We start from the raw sequence: 13,863 nt of genomic DNA, 5'->3' as shown, positions 1-13,863 counted from the left end.
GGTTGAGAAAGTGAAAAATAACAATTTGCATATGCATTTAAATCTTGTTATTCACTTTTACCTGTATTCACGTTCTTGAAGTATTTCAACAGGATCCAATCCTTGTGGCTTCTGGATAGGGCTGATGCGATTCTGCTTTTGCTGCAGCTGAACAATGGGTGAAGGCTGTCCAGGTGGTGGCTGTGGTACAGAAGGGCCAGGCATGGCAGCAGCAGGCTGGGCAGCAGGGGGGGCAGGAGAAGGCCTCCCACTAGGGGGTGGCGCGGGAAGCTTTTGCTGGGCATTGGAGACACTCATATCTGGGGCTTGGCCTGAATCATAAAAAGTTCATAGCATGACATATGGAACACAGGAAGAAAGTCAAGATGGTTTCTGAAGATAGAACAGGAAGCTACGGTTAGCACTCAAAATTACCAGAAAAAGCACACTGAGATAGACCATGCTCTGTATCTAAAAAAACATACTAAAATGCAAGTATAGCTTACATTGCAGAAAGTGATCCAAAGGAAAATAAAACATCTAAAACTTTATGATGAAGGCTGTTTCTTTTCCCATTCCTGACAACTTTTGATTCTAGCATTAAAAGAAGTAAAACAGCTGTAGAACTGACTTCCTGCAAGTGTAGGACCTAATTCTGCCTCTTGTTCACTACCTTTGTACCACTTAGAAGGCAGCATCTATAATAATCTCAACCTGACAACAAGCACAAGTCAGTCTGCTTTTAGAGCTCTATCAACTAGATAGCCATATTAAAATTGCTACAACTGTACTTATAAGTACCTGTCACATATAAACAGCCTTTGTTTCATTACAATCTCCTATTAACTGCATTTAAGTATTTCAAATTCCAGGAATTTGATTACTCTTTTATCTTACAGTATTTGAATCGTCTTGAAAATTAACTCCTCAGTTAACATGAAGATAGTACCTGCCATTTAAAGGCACTAAGGGTTATAGATTTCAGTATGCCACTACAAGTAACAAGTCACCTATGCATTCAAACATTCAAAAACTGTCACTGACAACAGACACTGTAACAATAAAGATGTTACTTAATTGTCTGAGAAGTCACAGTAATTTAAGGCTAGGAAAAACAACTACAGAGTACACCTGCAATCTTGTAATCAACCTTAATTCAAACCCAACATCCTGATATCTAAATAAAAAGATTCCTTGAGAGATCACCATTTGTCATTCACACATTTCCATCAAACTCCAGAAAAGGAACTTGAGCACAAGCTGCAGACTCCATAACAAGCAACACTGCATTTCAGCTTATAAAAAATAAGGAAAGAAAGCAAGCCCACCAAAAGCCTCTGCACAATCTCAGTTTTCAGGGAATCATGCAAATTGAACTGTAAAACAAACACCACCAAAACCTACTGCATAACAAATGAAAAATAAATTTAAAGAAATAAGCACAAACTTTCAAAGTGCATCAAATAAAACCTACAAACAGATGCAGCAAGGACAATTTTTTTCTTATTTAAAAAAAATAGTAATGAGAAAAGACAAACAGTAAGCAGCTTATAGCTAAACAGGACAGACATATTATTATCACAAGGCTGGATTATTTAGATAAAACTATCCACCTAGCAATTCTGTGTACCTGCCAGCATTTTTTAGTAGCAGCTTTTGAGCTAGAAAGCACTGTGCCTGGTAAACGCATACATAAAACCTCACAAGAACACTTTTCCCACTCTTTTATTATCCTACTCAAATTGTAATGGGAGTATTCCAAGAAAAGCACTTCTACATCTGATTACATACTAGTATTTCATTTTATTTTTATGTTGCCCTAAGTAGCTGACTAATGATAAAGAATTTTTTATTACATCAACTATCACACAGTCATCACTCTCCCTAGATTTACCCATAAGCAACAACATAGTGTAACATTTCTCTCGTATGAGAAAGCTGTGTTATTCACAAGCCTGCAATATTGTATTTATTTTTAAATGTCTCTAAAAAAACCACCAAAACTTCAAACCATATATATTACTAGAGATTTCTAATTCTTTTTAATACAACACTTTTTCTACTCTACTTTCAAACAATAAAATCAGCCTGTAAACCCAGATCTGAATGACTTGGTTCAAAACCTGATTATCACGCAGGGGGAAAAAAGTTACACTGTTCATTAGATCTCAAAGACTACACTGAACTTCTAAAGCAATCCAATTGAAAAAAAAAAAGAAAGCATCCTAATGGTTCAAAACCTTTTGTTTACAGCAGCAAAGACTACAGTCGAAAGACAAGCTTGCTGCAATTAAGCACAGTTAGAATATAACTTATTAAGTAGATTTTATGGGTGTTCTTCAGGTAGCTTACATATTTCTTTCTGACTATAAAAAGGTGCTTCATGTTCAGGCTGCTAACAATTGCAGTAATTTTATGTAGTCAAGTCATTAAAGGATAAATGTATACTTCAAGTCTCCTCGATTCCAGTCCTAGGCACACTGACAGTTAAACTATTTTTCTGCACGCCTTTTTTCCTTCTCTTCCCCCCCGCATCTTTTCCCCAAACTCTACCCACGCTGTTTAACCATAACTCTGTACATGACATAAAATTAGCATTATACTCCGCTATACCTTCTGTCCAAGTTTTAGGGGTAATGGCAGCTGCATGTCCAGGCATCCCTGGAGCAGGCCCTGGTCCAGCTGCAGCACCACTCATCGTATGTAACCCAATACCTGCAATTTGACAGAGGACAGAAACTTATTAAGATACAAAGCATTTCCAATTATTCAAAAATCATTCTGGTCTCTAGCATGCTAGTCTACTCTATAGTATTTTTCTTCATTAAATACAGATTTAAGCAGGTTATATTGTGAAAAAAATGTATGTAATGAAGCATATTAAAATCATGTCTCCTAAAAAAAAGTGTATTCTTTACTTGGTAGCAAAGTCATATCCACCAACACAAAGTGACAAGAGAAATTATGAAAATAATAACTAAAAAGAAAATAGTATCATCTTAACCCTCAACTTCTAATGCAAACTCGGTAATGGAAGTGCTCACAAACTAACAGGTGCAGGGCACTTAACGTAACACAGTTTTCTAAAGAACAAAATGTGCCTGTTTACTGCACTGTAACATCTATTATGATTAGGATAAAAAAAACCCCACTTTATTTCCTTATGTTCTTCACTTGACAGCACACTATATATGATTTATTTTACTTTTAACAACCTAAATAATCCCCCAAAATAGGGACAGGAGACTGAAAATTGACTCCAAGAAAAACAGTGAAATTGTGATAGGCAAAGTATCATTAACACTCAAAAAATATCATGCATAATCAGAACAGATACAGTACTGCAAAGTGAAATCAGCTTTATTTCAGTTGTGACAATATCCTATTAATAACAGATGTCTTTCATGCACTTTCTCAAGCTTACAACCAAAGGCTGCTCTTCATTTACATGCCAGAATATAGTCCCAAATTACAGCCCTGCACAGCACCCATTTCTTAATTTTCTACAGGTAGAACTTCAAGCATTACCTGTGCAATGACACAAGGCCCAGACTTACTTACCAGACTGTCTGTTGAAGGCACTGGGAGGCTGCTGCTGTTGAATGCCAGGCAGGGTCCTCTTGCCCTGAACAGCAAGCTGGAGATTTTCTGGTAAAGGCTGACCTCTAGCTAACATTTTATATGCTAGAATCTGAGCCCGCAGCTGATGCAGCTGTACAGGGCTGAAAGGGGAAGGACCTCTGTTAGGTTGATTCATAACTTGTGGGTCTCCTGGTATAACAGGTCCTGGCTGGCTGGGAGTTATCTGGGGTGGAGTTGGACCTCCTCCAGACATCGGACTGGACACATGCTCTGGTGCTCCTAGTGGAGATGGGTGTGGAGACATATAACCTAGAAAAGGCAAGAGGATCACAAACTTATCTCTCTGGTTAGTCAAATCTAAATACTATCCAATTTCTTTAAGAGTACATAGAGTATAAAAACGTCTGTCTCAAGTCAGGATAGCTGTAGAATTTTCTGCAAGAACAGAAGTGCCATCTGAATTTCCTTGGGATATCAAGACAGCCTCATGAGCTATTGAGAAGAACTATGATTATATACCCAGTAATTCCTAAAAATAACAACTACCCTCACATTTGGAGTAAGACAAATTAAAACATTAAATATAATACACAAGCATCTGGATGCGGTACTGTTTCACTAGAATGCTGGACAAATATTTCATTGTGGAACACACAGGTGAAGTTTGCCTCTTTTACAGTTTAATAATGGTAAGTTTACTGCACACACATCAAGGAATCCCCATTCACTGATACAGGCCCTCTTTGCCAAAACTCACCAACATACAGAAACAGAAACAGATGGTACTCAATTTCTATACAATTGCTCTCTAATTTTTACAGATTAAAGGTTTGAGCCAGACAAAGAATGCTCAATACCTTTTACCATCTGGGTGCTCAAGAACTTGGAATATCAACTGCAAGCACAAAAATCACCTTTTGAAGAAGCTGCTGAAGACTGTGTCACTCTATAAAGTTCCAGGAGAGTAAGTACAGTTCCGAAACGAACAGTCCTTGTTAACTTACTACAACACCTGCGAATGCAGTGGTTTTAAGTGTGAATTTTAATTATACCCAATACTTACTTCCTTGAGCTTCATAATGCATCCATGAAAAGAGATCGCATAGGTTTTTGGTGAGATTTTCAAGAATATGTAGCATGTCAGAGAAAAAATATGAAGAGCAATCCTTCAGGTAATGCACAGCAGACAACTAGATTTTAACAACGTGCACCGAGTGAAAAAGACGTAACGATACTTACCTGCTTCATTCCGGTATTGTGGAGCACAAATAATGCTCTTATCAATTTGAAAAACCTAAAGAAACTTAAAAAAAAAAATCCCAAGAAATCTTCTGGCTCACTTCCATATTCTTTAGTAAGCCACGATCACTGAACTCCAAAGCTCATGCCGTAGTTCACGGTTCTGTGAACCGAAGCTACTCTACCTACACTCTTCCTCACACTTTAAAGTGAAACTAAAGCAATTTCATCTAAACAAAGTTCAGATGACAGGAACAAGCAATTTTGCCCTCTCTTTAGCTTTACTGTTCTTACTAGACCTTCAGTAAGGGCAACATAGGCAAAATCTTAAAGCAGTCTCAACTTTTCTGAGGTGGCAGCAGCTGTAAGTCACTACAACTTATGCAAGCTGGTAGATGAGAGAGCTAAAGAACTCAAAGTCCACCAATTCTGAGGTCTGGGGATGAAAATACTCTACAATAAAGTAAAGGTTGTAAATATCTAAGAAAATTACAAAGAGAGGTTTTCAGATCTTCTAAAAAAAGGAAAATGAGGTAGAAGTACAGCAGGGAAGAAGTGGTTTTGTGATGCGAAAAGATCAGAAAAGACAAGACAGACTGAGTTCAATCTTGTAACTAAAGAAGACGATGACAGGAAATTAAGACGACTCTAGTCTACTGAGAATAAGAAAAATGAAGCAGTTTGAGAGAAAAACAAGGAAGTGAGGTGAGGAGTTCAAGGAAAAGGGAGAAAGAGACAATAAAAAGTTAAAACTTTATTTACTAGGTCAATAAAAATACTGTTTATGCATCCACTGGTGGTAATAAAAGCTATGATAAATAACCATAGGTTTACTCCACGTATTTATCTCCTTCCCCTAACTTACTTTTGCCTCATTTTTTTTTTTTAAAAGGAAAGAGGGGAAGCTACAAATCTCTCTTGCGGAGCACACTGCTTTAAAAGAACAACCACTATGCCACAAAAAAAAAAAAACAACAAAACATACAACTGCATTATTGTTTTATACTATAAAATGGGGTTTATTGCAATGCTTACCCATCACTATTGCATTTTAAATGCTCAGAATTTACTTTAAATAGAACCTACTTCAAATTATACTGTTTTCAAAACTCCCTTTCAAAGAAAGCTTTCTTTCCTCCCTCAAGTTATATTGTCCTGTTCCTTAATCACTGATAGATTTCAGACCCAGGATCTCGAAATCCACCTGGACTATAAAAATCTAAAACTGCAGTGTAAGATATTGAGCACTTGTTTTCAGTTCTGACACTTCCAGCTGCATGTTTGTGACTACTGGTGTCATCGGGTGCACTCTATCCCACTGTCCATGTTGCCGACAAAGATGTTAAACAGTGTCAGTTCCAATATGGACCTCTGAGGAACGCCACTCATCACTGGTCTCCACTTATGACAACTCTCTGAGTGCAGCCATCCAGCCAATTCCTCATCTGTTGAGTGGTCTGTCCATCATGAGTAGTCTGTCTATCAAATCCACACCTCTCCAATTTAGACACAAGGCTATCATGTGGGACAGTGTCAAATGCTTTGCAGAAGTCCAGGTAGATTATGTCAGTTGCTCTTCCTTTATCCACCAATACTGTAACCCTGTCATATAAGGTCACCTAATTGTCAGACACGATTTGCCCTTAGTGAAGTTGTGTTGGCTGTCACCAGTCACCTCTTTATTTTCCATGTGCCTTAGCATGATTTCCAGGAGGATCTGCTGCATGACCTTGCCAGGCACAGAGGTGAGACTGACTGGCCTGTAGTTCCCCAAGTCTTCTTTGTTTCCCTTTTTGAAAATGGGGCGTGTGTTTCGCCTGCTCCAGTCAGTAGGAACCTCACCAGACTGCCACAGCTTCTCAAATATGATGGACAGTGGCTTGACAACTTCATCCTCCAGTTCCCTCAGGACCCACGGATGCATCTCATCAGGTCCCATGGACTTGTGCACCTTCGGGTTCCGCAGATGGTGTCAAACCGGCTCTTCTGCTACACTGAGCAGTTCTTCATTCTCCCAGTCCCTGCTGTTACATTCAGCAACTTGGGCAATGTGGCTAGAGCCCTTGCCAGTGTAGTTTGAGGCAAAAAGTCATTGCGTACCTCAGCCTTCTCGATGACCCAGGTAACTGGGTCTCCTCTTAATCACTTCCATAGTGAATCTTCTTTCCCCTAAGTCCCATCACAATTTCACTTACATAACCTGGGATTATTACTTTTTGTGCTTTTGCCATGCAACTTTGAGAGGACGCTGGTTCTACCTTCTCCCTAATCTTTCAATAGGTCACAGAAGAGGCTACATGAAATATCTTTGTCAAGTTTTCAGCAGTTAAAAAGCACTGCTTTCTTAACTGCATGCATAATTAGCAACACTTTTCTCATCCCACTTCGCTATCTATTTATTCAATAGAAATACATCAAAACATGTCATAAACAATGTATGTTCTTTACAGTATTGACACTGGAAGAAATCCTAGTTCTCATACTTTATCATACAGAAGTCTTTTTGGAGGGCAGACTGAATAAAAAACTTTTGCTGTAACTGCTTTTAATTTCACTTTAGTTAACAGAAGCAAAGAACATCTTCCTCATCTGTTTTAAAGCCGAAGAACTGGGGACCTAAAAATCAAGAGATCTTTTTACTCTGTTTTTAATGCTATAATTAAGCAGAGGATGAATTTTAAACCCTGGTAACAAAAATTCTATACAAAGAGTCAAGGTTTTACCAGTCCAAACACTGGAATATTCAACAGATGTCTTGACTCCCCACTAAAAATTAATAAGTCTTAAATGAAGAAAGTGTCTCAGGATCATGTATGTCAAATCTTTCTGCTAAAACTGGTAGTAAGGGTATATTTTTACTCAAAAATGTGACTGTAAGAGATTTTTTGGATTAGGAAGACATAGACAGAAGAGCTTTAGTTGTGTAACTAATTTATGTTACCTATCATTTCAACCATGAACCAAAATTAGGTTAAAAAAAAAAAAAGGAATCAAGTACATGCTTACAATAGACAGCAGGAAAGTATAATGTCTTGGAACACAGTGGAAAATACATTCATATTGCACCAAGGCTACAAACTTTCTTCCAGTAAGCAAAATAAAACATTTCTCTGTCCGTAGCATGGCCAGGTTTAACATCAGTTCTTGGGGAAACTTGCAACAACAAGAATGAGAGGCCACATATGTTCAAGTCATTTAAAACCAGAACAGCAGAAATAAACTTTTGAGAGGTCTTATGGTGGCAAGCAGATGGGTAAGGTGACAAATCTTTTCTCATCTTTGAAAGGCTAAAAAAAAAAAAAAATCAGAAAAAGGAGTGCAGCTAATTTAGGAACAGTAGGGACAATTAACACTGTCCGTGAAGTAGCAGTAACTAAGTGAATTCTGTAAGTTAAAATTTATTGCTGTATCTTTATGAGAAGTTCAACAAATACTGCATGATAATTAAAAATATATACAGAACAAGTCCCAGAACCTCAAATCCCATCAGCACTTACATTTCCACTTAAAAATAGCAAGACACCCAAACTCTTCAAATTGGTCTGTATTTCACTGCTGTATCACAGTAACTGTATTTAATTTGTTCCACATTCCACAAAAACACAGGAATTGTTTGTTTCAGTCTATATATAGATTTTAATGAATTCTTTCTAATAAAAATAATTTTATTTTATATAAATATTGAGCTTTTCTTTGCAATTTCTCCCTATTCCTCCTACGAAGTAAAATCTAAACATAATTTCATATTCTGGATAATTCTGTTTAGCAGTTTAACAATTTACAGTAATTTCATACTTCTAATATCAATACTTGTTTTCAGCACAGTTCATTCACAGATGCTGGAGGCAATTTCTGTCGCAATTCAAATTCAGTTAAGTGTAGTAAGATTTCTATTTAAACAGCTAAATATTCATGGATTAAATATAAATGGAGCAATGGATTTTCCTTTCATGTAACCATCCGCATTAAAAGAAACGTATTAAGACTAAACAGGGACACCATCGTGCCTAAGTTCAAGAAAAGAAAATTGGTCACCAGAAACAGTCAGGAATGTTACCCTTTCTCCAGTTTGGCAGCAACAGTGGAAAGGTGTAACTGCTGAGGAGAAAGATACCAATTCTGAATATTTTTTTCCCATAAATTAATGTCAGACTTCTGAAAATCATCCTATTGCAGTATGAGTGCAATAAAAACGTGACAATTTGTCTCAGCTAGTAACAGATTCTTTCTGCATGAGTAGCATTCCACTGAGTACCAAGAAAAAAAAAACCAGGAACTAAATAATAAAGTTGCATATCTTATTTTAGTAATTATTGTTGGTTTAAAAAAATGTAAAGATCTGAAAACAGTAACTGCCATTCAAACAGTGAATAGGCATTTATGAGAAAAATGATAAAGTTCTTGCAGATTTAGCTTGCAAATGTTTCCGAGTTGCCCACCAAAGTAAGTAATCTCACCTCAAAAAGGGTTCGTTAATTATTACTCAATATGGACTGTAAGAATCATTACTTCCAAAATTCTGTATCAACTTGCTCTTTATGAGTTCAGTGTTCTTTTTATTAAGATCGTTCATTCACAATTGCATGTTTGATTTACAGAAATTATCTCTACAACTGCATGTGCAATTTATTTCAAATTTATCACCCACATTCATAGGCACTTATTTTGCAAAAATTTTGTACTTAATGACACTCTTTTGCAAGACCTACTTCTTAAAAAAAATTACTAAAGACACTGCTATTGGAACATTCAACATTCAAACGAAATGTCATTTGTGATCAGTTCCAACTGTAAACTGCACACAGGACTACTGCCTATGTACTTAGAACACAACTGTTCTACTCAGAGCTCTAAGACCAGCAGCATTTTATGGAGACTATCCATCTTCCCATTCTTAAAGAACTACAAACATTGCTTCCTCCTCTAGCTTACCAGTTCTTCCCAGAATCTTGGAGCCTGTTTACAGGTTCACAGATTTCTGTCAATAAGGGACCATTACAGCTACAACAGTTTACCTAACTTGTCTAAACCAGACCAAATACTCTAACCCTCTAAACAATACCCTCCCTTTGGTCTACAGAATAGATAAGAAAGAGACATCCAGTGCTGGCTAAAATTTCATGCAACACAAAACCTACCACAAATACCCAGGTAATCTTTGTTCTGAAGGTTAATTATCTTCATTAGGGAAGATGCAGATATTTAATACAGTCTGAATTCCCTACTTTAAATTTGCAGGTACCAAAATTCACTGCGCTTTCTTCTCTTTTTTAAAAATAAAGGATTCATCTATTACAAGCCTTTCTACCGCCTGGGAATGTGCAAACTGATCAAGTAATCTTTCAATTCTCTCTCGGAGAGAATAAAAAATGGAGTTTAACATTCTCTAGGCAAAAAAAAAAACCCCAAGTCTTCCAAGTTTCAAATCACTCCTTTATCTTTCTTCTAAATAAGGCACAATTTAACAGAATCTTTAAGGTCGGAAGGAACTTCTCAAGACCATCTAGCCCAACCCCCTGCTCAAAAAGGGTCAGCTACAGCAGGCTGCCCAGTAACACGTCCAGTTGGGTTTTGACTATCTCCATGGATGGCAAGTAGACAACGTCGCTGGGCAACCTACTGTACTGCTCAGCTACATTTACAGTAAAAGCGTGTTTTCTTACATTCTGACGGAATTTCATGTGTTTCAGTTTGTGTCAGTTGTCTCCTCTTCCATCACTGATAATCACCGCAAAGAGTGTGGCTTCCTTGTCATCACTCTGTCCCATCGGGTGTTTCCAAGCCTTCTCTTTCTCAGGCTATGCAGTTTCAGCTCACTCAGGCTCTCCTCATACAAAAGACGCTTCATACATTTGATGCTACCTTAAACATCTCTCAGCATCTTTCTGAACTGCAGACACTAGAATGGAATCCAATACTACTATACAGCCTTCAGCTAACTAATTAGAAAAGGTGATACAACTGCTCAGTGAATACGCCCCTGCTTCTGTACGCAGGTAGTACATTCCATCTCATAGTTGCAAACACTCTACATGGCAATACACATTTAAGTTTGCCAGAATAACCAAAACTCTTTTCAGCCTTTCTGCTTTGTATGATACGGTCTCATACCACCTACACAATAAACTACTTTGCTCCCAGACGTATCACACTGTTAGCTGTGCTAAAATCCATGCTAGAGAAATAAGTACATTCTACCCAGCATCCTGATCAGCCTTTGTAACCAACTTGTTCGTCGTTTACTGCTAAACATCTGTGCTCTCTGCAAATTCTATCAATGTTGATTTTACAGTTTTTTCAGATCACTGACAAATACATTGAGTAGCACTGAACTATAATAGAGTCCTACAAGATGAACTGGAAAAATCCATAATTGGATTATCATCTTCTATTTACAGTTCGTTTTATAATTGGTCATTTAACTAGCTTAATATATTTAATACAGGTTATACTGATTTTACTTAGTGCTATCTTTCTACTGAATCAGAATGTCATACAGTAACAAGTCAAGCACTTTTTATAACTCTGTCAGGCAGACAAAGTTGTGTCTATCATTACTACTACTGGCTTTAATGATACTTAGAGAAACTCCATACATGGGCCAGGATCTATTTTCCTGATGACTGTATATACCAAGTACTATAACACATCTGTCTACACTTCAGTAAATTAATTCAGTTTACGATCTCCACAAAAAGACTAGTAAATTCATTTGACAAGGCTGACTTTATGCCATTCAGAGGGACCTGGATGAGCTCAAAAAGTGGGGCCACATGAACTTCGTGAGGTTCAACAAGGCCAAGCGCAAGGTCCTGCACATGGGTCAGGGCAACCTTTGGCATAAATATCAGCTAGGGGGTGAAGGGATTGAGAGCAGCTCTGCTGAGAAAGACTTGAGAGGTAATGGTGGATAAAAAGATGGACGTGAGCCATCAATGTGTGCTCACAGCCCAGAAGGCCAACCATATCCTGGACTGCATCAAAAGAAGCGTGGCCAGCAGGTCGAGGGAGGGGATTCTCCCCCACTGCTCCACTGTCATGAGACCCCACCTGCAGTACTGCATCCAGCTCTGGAGCCTCCAACACAAAAAGGACATGAGCCTGTTGGAGAGAGTGCAGAGGAAGGCCATGAAGATGATCAGAAGGCTGGAGCACCTCTCCTATGAGGAAAGGTTGAGAGAGTTGGGGCTGTTCAGCCTGAAGAAGAGAAGACTCCGGTGAAACCTTACTGAGGCCTTTCAGTACTTAAAGGGGGCCATAAGAAAGATGGAGACAGACTTTTCAGTAGGGCCTGTAGCAATAGGAAAAGGAGTAATGGTTTTAAACTAAAAAAGGGTAGACATAGACTAGATGTAAGAAACATATTTTTTACAATGAGGGTGGTGGAACAGTGGAAAAGGTTGCCCAGAGAGGTGGCAGATGCCCCATCCCTGGAAGCATTCAAGGTCAGGCTGAACAGGGCTTTGAGCAACCCGATGTAGTTGAAGATGTCCCTGCTCATTACAGGGGCAGCTGGATGAGATGACTTTTAAAGGTCCCCTCCAACCCAAGCCATTCTATGATTCTAGGATTTTTCCATAACACTATTTTCAATGGGCTGAATTATAGACAAGGTCATATGGAATTAAAAGATAGCCAATGTTCTCTGATTTTACCCAGAACCAGTGCTAGACTAATGATATCTGATTGATATACGGCCATTCTGCTTATGTTTTCAAACTAATGGCAGAAGTTTAGGTCACCCATTCCCTGGGGTTTTGAAGTTCTTCAGCTACTTTCCACCAAACATCCGAAAATAGTAACACTAATTAGCGGATATATTTATGTACTTCAATTTGCGGCCTACAAACAATGTGTCATGAAAAAAGCAGACCTAGAAATAATGAGGTGCAATTTCTATTTGACTTGCATATTGTTAAAAATTGTATACAACTGCAATGTAAGCTCAACTATCAGATATCCAAGAATCTACAAGGAAGTGAACCTTACAGTAAGTCTTGGTTTGTAACAATGTACCAAATACAACTGAAGATTTTGCCAAGATCAGAAGATTTACCATGCACCTTTCCATGAATTCTCAGAGAACTCATACTGTCCACTCCCCATGAGCACGGGCATGGGTAAGCTCACTCTCTTTTACCTACTTCCACAAAACTTGTAGAAACACAACTGTCTTACCAGACTCTAATCTCATGGCAAATCAGACTGAAAGTATCCAATAGGTTGAAAGGCTACTAAGAAACCTCATTTTCTATCTTGGATATGTACACTAATGGGGAAAAAGTACAAGGTTAGCAGATGGGACTTTCCCCAATATGTATCAGAATAGCCTCAAGTGCCATCATCGTTTTCTGTGAAAAGATAGTTGTGTAAGGAGATAAAAAGGAGATATAGAGGCAAAGATGCTCAGATGATCATGCTTGCATCTCATTGAAATCAGTGGAAAAGTTCTAACTAGTGGAGAATTTATCCCTACAAAGTCAGCTCTCTTTCACTTAACTGATACTGAATGTAATGGGAAAATGGTACTTTCTAATGTTCAAGGTCCGAGACAGTGATTCAGCTGACAAATTACAGACCAAGTTTTCGGTCATGAAAAGCTACAAAATAGTTCAGGCTAAGTCCTGGTGCTGATCTGTATCTGTTTTCTCTTTCCAGCATTTCTCTTATCCTATATAAGAAACGTAAACAAATCAAACAGGGACCATCTCTTAATAGATTTGTACAGAGTATGTCAAACTTGGACCCTAACTTCAGTTGGGATTCTTCTGGTGTTGCTGTAATACAATTAATCATGCAATATACAAAGCCTTATCTGCTGAACTGATTAATACTAGCAGGTGTTACCAGTTAAACCTCCAACATACTGAGGTACTTACAGAACGCATGTCCCCTTATGTTGCAAAGTAAAGGACACAAAGAAGGCATGTAGCAATGTGGTAAAAAGAGTTTCTCTTTTCTGGCAGAAAATACTTTGGAAAGGACTTTGATCAGCCTTTGACCAAAGACTACAGATATTAAAGAAGGTTTCTCCAGGTTTGCGTGGGTTCTACTCTTTTATCA

The 13,863-nt window shown here is 38.0% G+C and overlaps 1 protein-coding gene across 2 annotated transcripts in view; it reads right to left on the bottom strand.

Moving 5' to 3' along the window:
• SMARCA2 (SWI/SNF related BAF chromatin remodeling complex subunit ATPase 2) overlaps positions 1 to 13,863 on the bottom strand; it is a 124,765-nt gene that overhangs the window by 92,252 nt on the left and 18,650 nt on the right. For both annotated transcript variants that reach the window (XM_086770957.1, XM_086770956.1), the window contains 3 exons: positions 3,541 to 3,870; positions 2,593 to 2,694; positions 62 to 311 (listed from right to left, as the gene is read on the bottom strand). In XM_086770957.1, the coding sequence (XP_086627083.1) occupies positions 62 to 311; positions 2,593 to 2,694; positions 3,541 to 3,870 (682 nt within the window). The remainder of the gene's footprint in view (positions 1 to 61; positions 312 to 2,592; positions 2,695 to 3,540; positions 3,871 to 13,863) is intronic.

This window comes from Chlamydotis macqueenii, chromosome Z, assembly GCF_036417535.1.
Source record: "Chlamydotis macqueenii isolate bChlMac1 chromosome Z, bChlMac1.mat, whole genome shotgun sequence".
In the NCBI taxonomy this organism is placed as follows: domain Eukaryota; kingdom Metazoa; phylum Chordata; class Aves; order Otidiformes; family Otididae; genus Chlamydotis; species Chlamydotis macqueenii.
This window is presented reverse-complemented; position numbering and strand designations above follow the sequence as displayed.